At 49.5% G+C, this 17622-nt stretch overlaps 4 protein-coding genes across 4 annotated transcripts; 2 read left to right on the top strand and 2 right to left on the bottom strand.

Annotated features, from left to right (window-relative positions):
* The first annotated feature begins 6308 nt into the window (after nucleotides 1-6308).
* LOC120661266 lies at nucleotides 6309-7957 on the top strand. The gene is made up of 2 exons (XM_039940029.1): nucleotides 6309-7537; nucleotides 7662-7957. Exon 1 carries the CDS (start codon nucleotides 6498-6500, stop codon nucleotides 7533-7535), a length of 1038 nt encoding a protein of 345 aa, XP_039795963.1. The 5' UTR covers nucleotides 6309-6497; the 3' UTR covers nucleotides 7536-7537; nucleotides 7662-7957.
* Nucleotides 7958-10605: 2648 nt separating this feature from the next.
* On the bottom strand, nucleotides 10606-13553 carry LOC120661265 (cytochrome c oxidase assembly factor 5-like). Its single transcript, XM_039940028.1, has 3 exons — nucleotides 13311-13553; nucleotides 12948-13052; nucleotides 10606-11154 (listed from the first exon to the last, which is right to left on the bottom strand). The coding sequence occupies exons 1-3, from the start codon at nucleotides 13377-13379 to the stop codon at nucleotides 11113-11115; spliced, it is 216 nt and encodes a 71-aa protein (XP_039795962.1). The 5' UTR covers nucleotides 13380-13553; the 3' UTR covers nucleotides 10606-11112.
* A 1265-nt stretch (nucleotides 13554-14818) lies between these two features.
* On the top strand, nucleotides 14819-15644 carry LOC120658920. The gene has a single exon (XM_039937039.1). The coding sequence runs from the start codon at nucleotides 15244-15246 to the stop codon at nucleotides 15601-15603; it is 360 nt and encodes a 119-aa protein (XP_039792973.1). The 5' UTR covers nucleotides 14819-15243; the 3' UTR covers nucleotides 15604-15644.
* A 714-nt stretch (nucleotides 15645-16358) lies between these two features.
* Nucleotides 16359-16958, bottom strand: LOC120662762 (DNA-directed RNA polymerase II subunit RPB1-like). The gene has a single exon (XM_039941841.1). It carries the CDS (start codon nucleotides 16956-16958, stop codon nucleotides 16359-16361), a length of 600 nt encoding a protein of 199 aa, XP_039797775.1.
* Between the last annotated feature and the right edge of the window lie 664 nt (nucleotides 16959-17622).

The raw sequence follows: 17622 nt of genomic DNA, 5'->3' as shown, positions 1-17622 counted from the left end.
ACATCATCGAAAATCCTATGGATCTGCACGAGCAACCTATGAGACCACTGATGTATAGCAATGTACTTGCTCGTGGAGGTTTTGTAGGAGTTGAATCCTACAAATTGAGTTTCAACAAAATATGGTTGCATGCAGATGTACTGGTTCTTACCATATTGTAGGTTTGTAGGGTTTTCTTGAATCGCACCCGATCCATTTCCATCCCTAGCCCCTCAGCAGCGGTCAGGCGCTGCCCTACCGGCTCTCACCGTTCCGCAACGAAGTACACATGTTCAAAAAGATTCCAGCGCACACTATTACAAAAAATGATTTACCACAATCTTTAAATAGATCCTCGTAGGTGGGCATAATTTTGAACCGCCTAGGCAGGCAATTTTGATTGATCGAGGCGATCACGATCAACCGCCTCGGTTAATCGATCTACGGAGGCGGTTGGAAAATAAGTGTTTATGAAAATCCATTAACGGAGGCGGGCTTTATAAGTGTCTGCCTCCAAAAATACCCCCATTCACGTGGGCGGACCTCTTATCTCAACCCGCCTCGATTAATATTCCCGAGGCCCACCAAAAGCTCGTATTTAGCCCGCTATCGGGTTCGTATATATTAATATATATATAACAGAGGGAGTTAGAGTTTCACTCACTTATCCCCTCCCTCAGCCTGACCCCACGACCCTTTCTTTCCCGACGCCGCATCCTACCTAGCGTCCTATGTCGCGCTCTCCCCTGCCCTACGCCGTGCCCCTCTCTTGCTCAGATCCGGCGACAGTTGCGCGAAGCGGCGGCGGGCGCGTACGTGGCGGGACGCCTAGCACAGGGCGGCGGCGGCGGCGTCAGGGCCAGGTCCGATGGCGGTGGTCACTCTACTAGAAAAAGAGCTCTTAGTACCGGTTGAAACCTGACTTCAGTCCTGGTTCTCCAACTGGTGCTACCAAAGTGAGACCAATGGTACCTGTCATCATCACTGGGTAAATCACCCGGTACCCAAAACCTCCATTGGTACCGGTTGGAACACCAACCGGTACCCAGGACCACTACGGCGGTTCTCTAGCATCCTCTCCCCCGTTCCCCTCGCATCCTCCACTAGCAGTAGCTTTTAAAAAATCATTCACAAGATATTAAATAGATCGATACAAAATACTCCAATCAACCACATGCTCCAAAGAATCGTGCACAAAATATTAAATCGATCGATACAAAATACTCATAGATCCTACAAATCATTCAAAGAACAAGATAGATACAATCCATATAATCCCACATGCATATCTATTTCTAAAAAATAAAAAAGAGAAAATATCACACACGGCCGGCTCCCGTCCGGCTCCGGTGGCGGCGGCGGCCCGCTCGCTCCCCCGATGGCGACCCACACGCGCGCTCCGTGTGGCCGGCACCAGAAGCCGGCTCCAGCAGACCCGCAGCGGTGGCGACCCGCGCGCCCCATGGCGGCGGCCCGCGCTCCACGGCGGCGGCGGCCGGCTCCAGCAGCGGTGGTGGCCCGTGCGCCCCACGCCGCCGGCGGCGGCCAGCTCCCACAGCGGCGGTGGCCCGCGCGCCCCACGCCGGCGGCGGCGGCCAGCTCCCGTGGCGATGGCGGTGGCCGGCTCCCACGGCTGTGGCGGCCCGCGCCCGCGGCGGCAGAGGCGGAGGCCGGCTCCCGCGGTGGTGGCGGCCCGAGCGCCCCACAGCGGCAGCGGCCGGCTGCCCTTGACGGCTTGCTCCAGAGATAAGATAAGAGGGATGAAAGGTAAGAGAGATGAGAGAGAGGGGGGAGCCGGTGGCCAGGCACTTAAAATATCGAGGAGGGAGGCCGGCGATCTTTTTGGTACCGGGTGCTTGTTTTAACTGGTGATGATTCTAACGTTTTAATCCCGGTGCGTGCTATCACCCGGTACTAAAATATGTTTCCTTCATTGGTCTCGGTCTATGGCACTAACCGGTGCTGATTCTTAATCATTATTACCGGGTTCTAGTAGTGGGTGCTGGATCCAACGCCGGTACGGTGCGGGGCGGCGGCGGCGGCGGTGGCCCATGGATGGGCTCGGCGGGCCTATGGATGGGTTTGGTGGGCCTGTCCACATGCTTTTTATTTTCTTTTATTGTTTTCTATTCGATCAACCGAGGTGGGCAGACAGCTATCTCAAAAAATAAGTTATTTATCGTGACCTTTGGTCCGAGGCAGTTGCGAAAAATACCTCGTTTAATAATTTTTGACCTTTTTGGTTAATAATTATTGTAGTAGTGGCATAGAGTTTGCCTTCCTTGCATGTGTGTTGCATGAGTGGCGATCGAGACCCTCTCCATCCGTCGCCGATGGGATGCCGATGAAGCCACCTCTCCCCTTCCAGGGCGCTAGGTCTCTTCGACGATGTTGCCTTGCCGGTCGTTATTAATTACGTACGTAAGGTACCTTAGCTTCTTTTTTTAATGTGGGTCAGTGTGTGTTCTTTGTCGGGAATAGCTAGCTAGATGCGATTCATATCGACCATCTCCTACTCCTATACCAGCAGGCTACCAGCAGATCAGTAGTTGGACGGCCAGTGATGAACGGCGTCGTCACCTTAACAACACAACATTATATTGCTTGTGTAATGGCATGGTACTTGCACGTACGGTCTCACGGGTTCATGCGTGCGTGCCTGTACTAATCCGGCCCGGCCCACACAGGCACGCGTCGATCGTGCGGCGTGTGTAGGCAACATCAGTGTGTGCACGTTATCATCTTCTGTTTAGATGAGGCCTGCAGCCTGCAGGAGAAGGGGTGGCCGGCCTGGGAGCAACCGGGCACCGCCATGATCGAGCTGCTGCAGGAGGAGCGAGTCGAGCGACCCATTTTCTCGGGGTCTGCATGGCAGCGAAGCTCGTGCAGGACACGCCCCCCCCCCCCCCCCCCCCCCCCCCCCCCGCAATGTAGCTCGCGGAGCAGGCGCGTCTTTTTTATTTTTATATTTTTCAAAAAAAATTAAAGAAATATATTTTTTGTTTTAGATTTTACAGTTCTGCAGGGGGCCTGCCACCCGGCAGGGGGCAGTAGGGACCTATATATAAATAAAAATAATTTTTTTTGCGTAGAGGTCCTTGGCGGGTTCCTGCCGCCCCACCACTTGGCGGCAGGGGGGCGGCAGGCTCCCTCCCCAAATATAAAACTCCGCCCCTTCCCTCGCGCCCTCGTTTTCTGCCCACGAGATCCAGAGAGGGGAGAGGGAGAGAGGAGGGGTGATGGAGGTAATTCCACCGGCGAAGCCCTGCCGGATTTTGGAACTATCTGCTTGTTACAATCAATTTCGATTGCCGTCAATATTGTTCCCTTATATTTCCCTGTCAGGAAAGTGCCGTCAATACACAGAACATGAAAGCAGTAAATGAATGCCCTCACACATGCTCCAATGCAGAAGAAAGCTCGCAGCAGAATGCTTGGCCCCCCTGACAAGCTCGGTACACTGTATGTATCAAAAGCACTTTCAGAATTTCTGTGCACAATTGCTTCAAGCATACGAGGTAGGTTGTCATATGATGCTTCATAAGTACCAAACCTCATCTCAAATACTTTTTGTTTAGCCCGCCAAGCCTTTGCATAGCTGATCACATACTGAAAATTCTATTCAATGTCCCTAATTATCAATGCAGGCTCGTAATCCATTTTGTCAAGAATCACCCCCATACATCTTCTTAGCCACGAAAGTTGATGTGATATTACGATGATGTCCCACAACACCTGTCAATCTACAAGTATGTGGTGTAACAATTGAACATTCCCAGTGTGTCTTGAACTTTCCCTTGTATACATGCACTCGCCATGTACAGTCTCTATCTGCACACCTCACCTCGTATTCTTTGCTGCTAGACTTCAGTACACCTCTTCCATCCCTTCATTGCAGTCAGATGTTGTGTGTGTTGACCCTTCATCTAAATCACCGGTCTTCTGGTGAATCTGAATTACCATTGCGAGAGGCCACCCACTTTCAAGAGCTGCGTGCATGTAATGTTGTCATTCTTCCGTACTACTTATATGCGTCAACTCCCAGAAATCCCCATTAGTTTCCCAGGAAGCCAAGGTATGAACCGTAAGCAAATGAGTCTTTGGATTCACATTGAACATCCTGTGAAGACATTTCCGTATGGACTCAAAACTCCTCTCTAGGAGTTTATCTAGACTGCACTGTCTTCTTTCCAATGCTGATAGATTTACTCCATAGGAATCATGAGTAATTCTATAGAAGTCACCGTAATGAACTTGAAATGCCACTTTGCTCGACATATCTGGCCATCCAAAGACTTCATTTTAATTAATCTAATATCTAGAAATATGCTATGGCTTCAATTATAACCACTAATCCGAACCCTAAGTGCTTACAATAATAAAAAATATTAATCATAAAATTAAACATACAAAAATTCTGGAATGACAAAGTTGAAAAATATTGGTTACATGCGGTTCGGATCCAAAATCCGGCAGGGCTTCACCGGTGGAATTACCTCCCTCACCCCTCATCTCTCCCTCTCCCCTCTCTGTATCTCGTGGGCACAAAATGAGGGCGCGAGGGAAGGGGTGAAGTTTTATATTTGGGGCGGGAGCCTGCCGCCCCCCTGCCGGGCGGCAGGCCCCCTGCCGCCAAGTGGTGGGGCGGCAGGGGGCCTGCCGCCCGGCAGGGGGGCGGCAGGCACCCGCCAAAGACCTCTGCGCAAAAAAAAATATTTTTATTTATATATAGGTCCCTATCGCCCCCCTGCCAGGCGGCAGGCCCCCTGCCGGGCGGTAGGGGTACAGAACTGTAAAATCTAAAACCAAAAATATATTTCTGTAATTTTTTTTTGAAAAAATATAAAAATAAAAAAGACGCGGAGCAGGCATCCACAATGAGCGTAGCAAAAGTTAGGGAAGACTTGACCTGAAAAATCCGGCCCGGCCCATTGAGCCCTGCGCCATGGCCTGCCCGTAAAAGACAGCAAAGTGCGTTCGGAGGCCCAGTACCCAGCACCAAGGCCCATATGGGAAGACATGAAGCAAGGCCCAGTAGCTGCACCATTCTGTTTCTCGATGTCGTGATTGCATTATTTATTGCAGTAATCAGCAAATTTTGAGCCCGCACTAAAAAAATAGTAAATTTTGCGCACGGTATATATTCAAAAATACTAAGAGTGTACTTGGATGAGCTAAAGATGAGTGCTAACTCGCTTGACAACTCCGTCGCAACATAATCAACACCTCCAATTCCATGTTTCAAGGGCGTAGATGTTATCTGTTCCTGCCTTCCTAGTGCACATGCACCAGGTGTGAATAAAGAATTTCTCAATAGATAATTAAATTTTACCATGTAAATCAAATTAGTTTCCTTAGTTGCAATGAAGAGTGCACCGGGATTAGTTCGATCCTAGTTTTGCCATTGCCGTGGTTCCACCAGCAACCGGCACGCTCACGCAGCGGCCATGGCCATCATCCTCGACCTCGCCGGTGCCAAACCCCGGTCGGCCGGTCCTGTCCTCACCTCGCGCGCCCACCGAATGACTTGTCAAACACCCGCAACGAATTGTTCCCCTCTCCATCGCAGCTGAGCTGAGAGCGAGAGGTTTGACCGCTTGGCCGCGCACGGGCCGGCACGGTTGTTGTCTTGTTGAGAATTTAAGAAAAGTTGAGCACTAGATCTCTGGAAGCAGTTGGGGCTGTAGCAAGCGGACAAGCTGCTGCTTGTGCACTTGTGCTTGCACAGATGCTCAATTTCACCAGCAAAATCTGGGTACTCCGCCATCAGACGTTCAGTTCCATCGTCCTGCTCAAACTTAACCGATCATTTCAGGTACCATCGTGCCTCTCCTCTTCTCTCATCCTGTGTGCGAACCAAGGAATCCTCTCGTCCTAATTTTTTAGACTTTCAGCTGCCCTACTTCCCCCTGGCTCACGGCTTCACTTGACTGAACCTTAGAGCTCCCAGAACCCGTGTCTCACAGTATCTGACTATCTGTGCCGCGTGATTGAGGAACATGCTCCATGGCCAGGAGACTGCACTGACATCTGAAGATCGTGCCTGCAGATCACACCTGTCACTTTTCAGTTGCACGCGTGAAAAATCTTCAGAGCTTCCTGAAACCTGAACCCAGCAGCTGCTGCTCCTAATCGCCATCAGATTCTCCACCCAAAACCCACCAACCAGAGTAATCACCAGCATCTCATTTTTTCTCTCTTTTCCAATCTCAACGAGAAAAAAGTTTCTCCTTTTCTCATAATTTTCCCCAAAAAATATCATCTTTTTATATGATGGCTTGTTTTTATATCTTCCCTCCAACCAAAGAGCAGGAACCAGGAATATTAAACTGAACTAGCTAACGACCGCTTCTAGCTGCGGCTCTCCCCATCTCATCTATAAATATAGCTATACAGAATCCCAAACCTAATCCACTGAAAAAAAATCTAAACCGACGAATAAAGGAGAGATAAGTTGTCAGTCAAGGCTCCAGAAGGAGCCGCAAGCGTAGACAAAGAGGCTCCCTTGTGGCGTGACCATGAAGCCACGCCCGCCGGCGGGGGCGTCGTCTGCTTCAGCCGTGACCGCCAGGCTCCGGCCGCACCTCGCGCGGATCACATCTTTCCTGATCGTCTTCGCCGTCGGCTACTCCGTCGGCCTCCTGTCCTCATCTACCCGGCCGTCGCCGAAGCCGTCCCAGACGACGATCGTGCGGCCGCACGCCGCGCACCTCACCGACGCCTCCACCACCGTCCCGGCGACGAACGCCACGGCCGCGGCGGCGGCGGCGACGACGAGCTACCCGCGGTCGCCGCCGCACGACCTGTTCCGATTCAGGGAGGAGTGCGGGGAGCCGGTGCCGAGCGAGGCCGTCGTGCCGACGCTGCTCGAGAAGCTGTTCGACGGCGAGAGCCCCTACGCGGGCTTCCCCACGCCGCAGACCGCGGCACTGCTGCACCCGGCGAAGGCGCGCCCGCGCGGGTGGGGCTCGACGGGGGCCGTGTTTGCGGAGCTCATCGAGGCGGTGCGCCCGGAGGTGATCCTCGAGCTGGGCGCCTTCCTGGGCGCGTCGGCGCTGCACATGGCGGCCGTGTCCCGGAACCTCTCGCTGTCCCCGGCCATCCTCTGCGTCGACGACTTCCGCGGGTGGCCGGCGTTCCGCGAGCGGTTCCGGCGCGACGTCCCGCCGGCGCGGCACGGGGACGCGCTGCTGCTGCCGCAGTTCATGGCCAACGTGGCTGCGGCGGGCGACGGCGCCGCGGCGCGCGTGCTGCCGCTGCCCTTCTCCACGGCGTCCGCGCTGGCCGCGCTGTGCGGGTGGGGCGTGTACGCGGACCTCATCGAGGTGGACGCCGGGCACGACTTCCACTCGGCGTGGGCGGACATCAACCTGGCCTGGGCCGTGCTCCGGCCAGGCGGCGTCATGTTCGGCCACGACTACTTCACCTCCGCCGACGACCGCGGCGTGCGCCGCGCCGTGACGCTCTTCGCTAAGGTCAAGGGGCTCACCATCCGGCCCCACGGCCAGCACTGGGTGCTCTCCCCAAAGCCGCGCGGCCACGGCAAAGCCCGGTGACGGTGAGTACGTCGTGCTCGTCGCCGTCGATTGGGCCACCCGGCCGCACTCTCCATCATCCGTGAGTGCAGAACCTGACGTGTCCGGTTGCGCCGGCGCCCTGCTTGCCCGTGTTCGTACTTGCAGGTTCAGCACTCACCACCTCGACCAAAAGCCGACGAAAAAGGTTGCGGCGTTGCCACTATTCTCTGAAGTGTTCCTCTCAACCACCATCAATCTTTTTTCTCCCGCCTTATTCTTCTCTAATGGCACGGAGATTGCTTACAAAAGAAACTAAGAATGCATTTGTTCTTCTCTGAGATACTATATTCGAGTAGCATTGGACGATGGAAATTTATGTATAGTAGACATGAACACGACGTCTGCAAGTGTATTATGGAGTAAATTAAAGTAAGCTAGATAGATGGAATGTTGCTATTGATGGCCTGTTTCTTTCTTTCTTGTTTTATTTTCAATCGGAGAGAAGCGGATGTGCACATCTTTCATGGATGCGAAGAAGTAGATAGGGTTCCTTTTCATCTTTTAATTTCTATGGGACAGTGTGAGGGCTATAGACACCAGATGCGCCGGTGCGCACGGCGATCCGGTGATGATGGTGACGGTGACGTCCCGTAGTGGAGGGTGACGCGGGGTATGCGTGCCGGCCGGAGGAGGAAGATGGTGTCAGCCGAACTCTGAATTCCATGGAGTGGATGGATGGATGGATGGGCGTGGTAGAATCATGGCCGAAAGATCGTCTGGTTACCATGCATCTGCCCCTCAAAAAAAAAAAAAGGTTACCATGCATCATTATAGAGTGATTTACAAGGCGATCAAGACAATCGGCCACTGATGGAGTACGGATTAAGTTACTGTGATTGTTGTACGGGCCAGACAGCCATGAACGCTAGGGTTTGTGACGTAACAGAACTAATCGGCAGCCAGCGGCGGCAGTGGCGGAGCGTGAGCCAAAACCAAGGGGGGGCCAGTTCAGACTTCAGACTTGATACCTATAGAGGTGTTCATCTAGAAAGGTTTGAACAAGTGCTGCTTCTTGTAGATAAATGGAGCAGGGGGGAGCTTATGTCGCATGTATGCATACAACCATGCAGATGCGGCTTGGCAAGCAAGCATGTAGAAGCAAATCTTGAGAAAATTTCATGGGGCAAGGGGGGGCCGGAGCCCAGTTTGGCCTCCACTAGGCTCCGCCCCTGAGCGGCGGAGCCAGCAGGGGGGCCGGGGGCCAGCCCCCCTACTGGCCGGCTGCCCATGGAGCCTCCAGGCTTCATCTTCTTATCTAGCATTCAAATAACAGTATTTAGCCCCCCTAAACACAATCTCACCCCTAAACACAATCTCACGTTGGCTCAGCCCCCCACCCAATCCTTCAGTCCGGCTCTGCCCCCGTCGGCAGCTGCTGTTTGACTTTGATCACACACCCGCACGCAGCACTTGATAGCAGCAGCTGAACCGTAGCGCATCGTGAGCGTGAACGGAAAGCAAATCAGCCCAGAGAATGTTCACAATACCGATGCCTTAGCTTCTTCTCTGGTCCAAAACTAGCAGTTCCCATCTCGCAGCCCTGCAAAGTCAAAGAAAGCAAGTAAACACATCTGAAACTAAGAATTATTTCCGCAAATAAAAAAAACTATTGCCAGATAATCCAGAGCTAGCTTTTCAAAACAAAAAAAAAGAGAGCTGCCGGTGGATGGGAATTGTGCAGTGATCCAGTGAGCTGCAGGAGTGCAGGTGGAGGCCGCAAAGCCTCGGAAGTCTCCAGGGCGTGGAATGACGTACCGCGCCCTTATCCGAGTCAGGAATACTGTTTAGTCCCAAAACATAAAATGCAAAAATTTTGTAAATCGCTTGTATGGTGTACTAAATGTAGTCGAAAAATAAATCGCATTACACAAATGGATTGTAAATCGCGAGACGAATCTAATGAGCCTAATTAGGACGTGATTAGACGCTAAATTGCTACAGTAATACTACAGTAAACATGCTCTAATGATGAATTACTTAGGCTCATTAGATTCGTCTCGTAGTTTTCAGACGAGATCTGTAATTAGTTTTGTTATTAGTCTACATTTAATACTTCAAATATTGAAAATTCTCTTCTAAAAATATAAAAATGCAAAATGCAAGATGAACTAACACAAGGCCTAGTTCGGATTGTGATAGGTGAGAATCATATTTTTTTTCTAGGGGAAAATAGTTTGAGAAACAAACGTTACATCAAACATTCAGAAACTCGCTCTGAAAAAAAGGTTAAGAACTTAGCTAGTTAACTGTAATACTCCATCCATGTAATAATCTATCAAAGTGATGATGAAAGTATTGGACTATGCACACCGATCTGTACGGAATCTTGAATTTTGGGAAGTCTATTTGTAGGACTCGCAGCAGCGTTGTGCTAATCAGGGTCGCTAGACACAGGAACGGGGCGAACGGCGATGGTTATCAGACGAGACGTCGCCGGTCGCTTGCGCCGGTAAGGTCCGGTTCCACTTTGCGGCACCCGGACGCCTGGCGGCCGGCGCGAAAAGCATCGAAGCCGCTTTACTGGGATCGCTGCCGTCGGATCGGGTCGAATCATGGCTGCTTCAGTCTAAGCTTCAATTCAATCGAGGAGGCGAGTGGAGCGGCAATTTTGGACGAGGCTCCGCTGCAGTTACGTCCCCCGCAGTTGAGTCACTGCGTGTGGGGCCTGCATGCAGTGGAGCCCACGTGGCAGTGACCCAACTGCAGGGGACGTTACTGCAGCGGATCCGGTTCCGGCAATTTTCTGGCACGCCATCACATCGTTCTACGTACAGGAAGGAAATAGAGGGAAGTATCTGGTGGTGAAGTTCATATACTCGTAGTGTCGGCACGCCTATAAAACCGGCTTTGAAATGTAATAAAAGGACCTTACTATTTTTTCTGTTGATTTATTTTATTAAACTCATGATATGCAATGAATAGTATGGGGATAAAAAAAAGTGGTAACACGTGAAGGAAAGATAGCTGTGAAATAATTTCGGTCCAAAACATGGCAAGACATGCAGTGAATTCAAGGCCGAAATGCTGGCTCAGCAAATTATTTATCAACTGAAACACAAAACGCACACAGCCGATGCGAAATCTTTATTTCATGAAGATCTCAATTCTCATGCCTGTCCCCAAAATCGAACTCTCTAATAATGGGTCCAGAGATTCAGTTCATTGTACAGGGGAAACAAGACAGCACAACAGGCCACACCACCTGAACATATGGGGTATGATGGAACAACCTCTCCGGAAAGACAAAACGTTGCCCATCAGAAACTGGATCCACTCATCAAGTGGAGCAACTCGTGTGCTCTGCTTTGAGTTCCTGCCTTCTATAACAAACAAAATGGGGACCGACTGCATAATGGCACGAAATAACCTTTTTTTCTCCAAAAGATGTATTAGAGGCCAAATTGAGACACGCCTCTCATCATTTGAACCTACCCTCGCTAGAATTACTCTCCTATCAACATTAGAATGCAGACAGACTACAGTGTGACATCATTACAACTCGAATCACAAGAATGGCTAGAAACCAAAACTGGTTGAGGACATTGCAGGCACACAGCTAGTATCCCTTGTTCCCACGTATCCGGGCCCGCATGTCAACCTGTTGGATGATAAACAAAGTTAGAAATTTGCAATTTCACTTAAAAGCATGTGCGATTCAGTACAAACTGGCAAAATGATGGTAGGAAATGCAGAAGCCGCATAATGAAATCACGGAAGAACATGAAAAGTATATGCAGGCATGATACTGAAAGATATGATGGATACAACAACAGCTGTAACACCAGATGCAATAATACTGGGCCAATGCAATCCACAATATCCTAAGCTAGGTTATGTGTCACTTTCAGAAACTGTACTATCTGGCTTTCACAGATGAGGTGTATATTTCCACAGAAAGATACAAAATGAGCTGTCCATCAGAAGTAATCTGATTACATAATACAGACAGGAGTTGCATATATCTTTGTAACTGTGTATCACAAAAGAATTACCAGGATTTCAGCTTTTTAGATTGGTGTTTTTAGTGAATAGAAAAAAAGATTGGTGCTTTTAGTTCTTTGTTGGTGTTACTCAAAAGGGTACATACAAAAATCAGCGTATTGCAATAGTTATGGTATGGAAAACATCCAAGAGATAAATTGTGTATCATTATTTAAGGTATGCATCCATCAGACACAATGGCACAAGAAATGGAGATGATATTGGCCATTGGTTCTCACTTTACAACTGTAAACCTTTTCCCAGCTTGATGTACTTCCTATAGGTAGGATTAATTGGATGTTTAGCACACAAGGGAAGTTACAGAAAGACGCTAATTCTGACCAAACTCCAAGATTTAGCTTTTTTCAGGTCATCGAATCAAAATCAAATGGAAAGATTAGCATATCTTCACTGTACATTTAGTACTCATTTTCACTAGATTGAAATATTTTTTCTAGCACCATCTTGTACATAGGCCATTCGTCATATTCTTATAAGCTCCACTACCCACAGAAATTAAGAAACCAACAAGATTCATCTAGAAAGAGCAACACTTTGAAGTAACTAAAATAAACAACACTCGCGGACTCCATATTCGGAATAGAAACAAGAACCGAGAGCCCAACGCCCCAACCTTGTCTAAGTGGGACCACAACTTTTATGTTTTCCTCATTTTCAAGTCGCGAAACAAACTATTACTGAGAATGCACACTGCGCACATATTGACATGTAACATTCACTATGAATCTATGAGCAGTTTTAACATTTAACAATCTAGCAGTTACTATCATATGCAAACTGAATTTATCACCGGTCACATAATTCCATATTGGCTTGTATCATCATAATGGGACTGAGACCAAAGCAATGGACTGATGAACATAGTGCCATAAGCAACTAGTTTATTTGCGCTGAGGCACAGGTATTCATGTTATGTTCAAAGAATGTCGAATGCTAATTATTGGAATCTAATTGCTAACTATGCTGCACCTCGGTAAAACCTACCACCGTAGCCAAATCAGGGAACAACAGTCCAGCGGCACAGACTGGAATCCGGGAGAACCCCAGAATATGGAAAATGAATGGCACTAATAAACCAATAAGAAACTTAGGTGCACGACATACTATCTGACACTACAAAAAGCAATACCTATCAACAGGAAGCTGGCGATTACTAGTAGTATTTTGCACTGTTCGCCTAAACGGTCGTTTAGTCTGTTTACACACCGTTTAAACGCTATACACTAGTACACCGTTTCGTTTAATCGGTTGTTTTGACCGTTTAAATGGCCGTTTTGCCCGTTTAAACACCCGTTTTGCCCAAATAATGGGCTAAAAACGACATGCGACCGACTGTTTACCGTTTAGCGTTTAGGATAACACTGGTATTTTGCAGCGATCAGGATATACCTGGCCCCTCTTGCAGTTGAAGTAGGTCTCCCGCAGTCCGACGCACTCACTTGTGATGTTGGGCACCTTCTCCCCGGCACACTCCTTGTACGGCCTCTTCTGCACCTGCACACAACCGCATCAGGAGGCTAGAAATAGGCCGGGCCAAATCATCTCAACTTTTTTTTTCCGAAGAGAAATCATCTCAGCTTCTTAAGTAAGATCGATAACTCCAGCGCTTATTCAGCATCACCCCTTCCTGATTCTCTCCCCCGGCACTAGCTGGCACATAATCGGATTGCGCTAACACCCAATCGGATCGGAACAGGCAGCGGCAAGCTGGGCGTGGGTGGACGAGGAGAAGGGGGGAAGGAGCCGACCAACCTTGACGCAGTCAGTCTCGCTGAGGCACTTGACGAGCTCCATGGCCAACCCCTTGCACGACTTCGCCATCTCTCTTCCGCCTCTCCCCGTCGCGTCCCCCCCACGACGGCGGCGGCTTGCTGGAGCCTGGAGGGGAAAGGCGGAAGCGAGCCGAGTTCTCCGCTCCTTCCCCCGGCGGCCGGCTTGACGGGCTGGGCCCGATCCGTTCTTGACCAATAACTGAGCTTGGCCTGCGTATAAAAGTAAACCAAGAAACTCGGATGGCCCACTCTATGAAGGGAAGCTTCCAGTCCACCTTGAAGTTTCCGCATGGTCCAACCCAACAACCATTTCCCATTTTATAGAACTAAAAGAAAGAGCTTAACTGAAATTCCTCCCTCCCTCTCTCTCTCAAAAAAAAAAAACTGAAATTCCTCAGGAACCTGAGAGCTGAACTGAATTCCTCTTTAGAAATGTGTTGCAGAATCGAACTGAATTAATCATATTCTTCCTGGTACAAATTGTAAGCACGAACTGAAGATATTTTACTAAAACTCGGAAATGGGGGCATGTGTTCTTCAGAGTGATAGCTTGCACGAACGAACCGAAGTACCTGCTGATAATATATGTTCAGATTCAGAACATCTGCGGATGCAAGCATTATCTATTTGTCTCCATATTAGATTGTGCCTGATTTGCTTTTAAAAAAAAGATTGTACCTGGTGATAATGTATGGTTCGGATTTAGAACTCGTGCTAACGACATGTACTAACTGCTGGCGGCTAAGTCTGCATCATTTGAATAAGGTACATCCAGGAACTGTTGTGGCGTGCAGACTCGTCAATGGTGCAGCTGTAAAGCTGGGTTTTTTCTTTTTTGCAACTGTGTTTTAGCACGTATTTTATTAAAAGAAAACAGTTTATAGATATTTCTTGCTGCAGGCCAAACAGAAGTTGACATACCCAAGTACACAGAGAACTAAAAACAGAGGAAAAATTAAAAATGGCCAGAAAAACAAACAGCCTGCAAACTAGCTAAACAACAACTACAGAAAGGGGGGAGCGGTCCACTCAACCTGCCAAGTCAAATCAAGCGACAAATAGCATCTGAACCTACACGAAGTGCACCACCACCAAGCCGCAGACTGAGACCCTGTAACAACATGAGGGTGGCTAAGCATCCACCAAAAAAACATCACGACGGCAAAAGCATCCATCGAGGACGACCAACAAGTAGCAACAATGACGGCAAAGCATCCGTCAGAATAGGAGTAGCAAGAGCGGCAAAGCATCTGCCAAACGAGCGAAGCAGAGGCCGCAAAGCATCCACTCGCACAACGACAGCAAAGCATCCGTCGTAGTAGCGCAGCACCAACGGACATGATGATAATGTGTCGATATAACACAGATAGGCGATATAGATGAAGACGACCACCCACGACAAACCACAAAAAAATCAGACTGCCAGCAGCTGTAAAGCCGGGTTGACTGCTACCCAATACCGCTCATGGCGAAGTGCATGTGTCAAACGCCTTTGTTTCAGGGCAGTTTAAGTCTCAGTTGCTGCAAAGCGTCTTCTTTCAAAAAGGAAAAAGAAAAAACAGAGAGCTGCAAAGCGCATAAACTACTGACAGCCTGACATGTCGCGACGGTGCAGTTGCGGATAGATGCGGGCATATATCCATGGCAGCCAGGATATATACAAAATTCTCAAAGCCGCCTGAGTCCTGGCCGGTCGGACATGCTCAATCAGTGTGGCTAACTGGAAAGTTTCAAACTCTCCAGCATCCGTTCTGGCTCTGCATTTGTTATAAGAAGCCTTTTTGCTGTGGCAGCTCATTAGAACTAGCAGCAAAGCAGCTCGACCAAGTGCTTCGAGTCTTCGACGGGGCAGAAAAAATCTCCTCCTCGATCTGTGGTCGCTTGTGTATCGGCGGTGCAGAGATCGTTGCGAGATGAGGATGGAGGGGCTCATCCCTTTCGTCTACGGCGCGATCAAGAAGCGGAGGGCGACGAGGAGGACGATGCACTACGACCTCGTCTCCTCCCCCGGCGCCTCTTCTCCTCAAACAACGGGGGTGCGGCCGGCGGAGCGGCGGCTCACCGGAGGCGCTAACTGTCACAATCAGAGCCAGAGCTGCCGCTTCGTCGTCCCGCGTTCGCTGGCCGACGAGCTCCATCTCTTGCGCGACGACGAAGGACGGGACCCGGCGGAGGGTCTCCCGCCGGTCGCCGACGGGCGCGGGTTGTCCAGGTCCAGTAGCATGCGGGTGTTTGGACGCGTCAGTGGCGTGCCGGAAACTGTAAGTCTGTAATTCTCTAGTTGAGCAGTAAATAAAGTACTGCCATTTTTCTATTTTTTTTCTTATATTTTAACTCGGAATCAATATCATTCTTTATTTTACCATTTTGCTAATGCCGGCCCAAAAAGTGCCTAGTTGGTAATTAGGCCTACGCGGCCCAGAACAGGGGCCAGCAGACAGCGGGACGTGGGCCGAATCTAGAATCTCTCTAATTGGGCTTCAATGTAAGCCCGAAAAGAGGGGGGAAGGAACTCTACGATTCACAATTTCACATGCAGCCGAAGGTAGGTTGGGACTTGTGGGACTCAGCAGTTTGAGAGTTCAGAATTCTGAATTTATAGCATAGTTTGCAGAAACAAAATTCAAACGAGAATTGACAAAGGGACTGTTAAAAAAAGAGTGCAAAAAATGTAAACAGGGACATGTTGCTACGGGGTTATATCCTTGTTCTGATGGAGATGGTGTTTGACAGATGAAACTACTCCTGAATTCCTGATGAGCTCAGCTACTCACTCCTGACAGAATTAAGCATCCATCACAATTCACAAACCAAACTGGAGAAACTATCTATTGTTCAGATACAAGCCTATCACACCACAGGGAAGGATAGATAAAAAAAGAGAGCCATGCATGCATGATGATCCAGTACAATGTCCATACTCCATAGCAACTGAATCTTGAAAGTCTCAGAATGCAACCTGCGACATTATATTGCAACCAAATTAAAGCCAGTTGTACGATGGATATATCGACGCTAATGGGCTGCCCTAAAGCATAGGCGAGCGCGGTGGCGATGGAGAGGCGTGTTCCGCCGCCGCCGTCTCACTGCGCGGCTGCGCGGTCCCGGCGGCCTCCGGGCAGCAGCAATCTTCCAGCGGCGTCGAACAGCCGTAGCAATACTCGGGCGACGCCGGGGGTTGGGGTGTGAGCTCCCGCTCCCAGTACCTGTCCGGGCTATAACACGGCGAGGTGGGGGCGCCGCTCGGCGAGCTGGGGCTGTAAACCGGCAGGCTCGGTAGGAAGAAGGAAACTGGCGAGGGGGTATCGTCGTAACCCGGCGAGGTCGGGGACGGCGTCCGCGGCGCGTCCAGCGTCGAGGTGGGAGAGAAGCTCGGAAACAGCCACCACAGGCCTCCCGGTGACCCCGGTGAGGTGGGGGAATAACCCGCCGAGGTGGGGGAATACACCGGTGAGATGGGATAATAAACCGGCGAGATGGGGGAATAAGGCGGCGACGGATACGGGAACGGCGAGCCGGGGGGAGAAGTGGTAGGGCTCGGACGATCGTCGTCGGCGTGGCTGTAGGGCGACGGCGGGGGTGCCGCGCGCAAGGACGTGGGCGTCCGGCTGCGCGGTGGAGACGCCATGGAGACGGAGGACGACAGGGGAGATCGGATCGGCAGGATCGTGTTGTTTGCCTCCCTACCTAGGGCGATCGAGGCTGGCGTCGATATCAAAAGATTATTGTGCCTTATTTATTGTGGCATTAGTCCGACTCGTACGCGGGATTTGGATCGGGATCGGCCGGTACTGCTTCGCTTCTTCCTTCTGACGATCAACAATTATGCTCATTTCCCCTAAAAAAAACAATAATGCTCATGGCATATACTCCCTCCTTCCCCGTTTATAAGGCATGGTGGAACATGACACGGTCTTCTAAACAACACTTTGACCATTTATTTATCATATATTATATCACTTTTGATTATAAACTTATAATCATTGTAAAATATATTTGATTATGAATCCAATCATATGAAATTTGCATTATAAAAATAAAAATTTAATAGTCAAATTATTGGTCAAAGATGACAAGGTTTGAATCTTGATATACGTGTATGCCTTATAAACAGGGAAGGAGGGAGTATATATATATATATATATATATATATATATATATATATATATATATATATATATATATATATATATATATATATATATATATATATATATATATAGTGCGCGTACACAAACAGATTGTTCCAAGGATTGAGCGGCAGGGTCCCGTTCCTATTATTTAAGGAAGGA

The sequence above is a fragment of the Panicum virgatum genome, chromosome 2N (genome assembly GCF_016808335.1).
Source record: "Panicum virgatum strain AP13 chromosome 2N, P.virgatum_v5, whole genome shotgun sequence".
Classification (NCBI taxonomy): domain Eukaryota; kingdom Viridiplantae; phylum Streptophyta; class Magnoliopsida; order Poales; family Poaceae; genus Panicum; species Panicum virgatum.
This window is presented reverse-complemented; position numbering and strand designations above follow the sequence as displayed.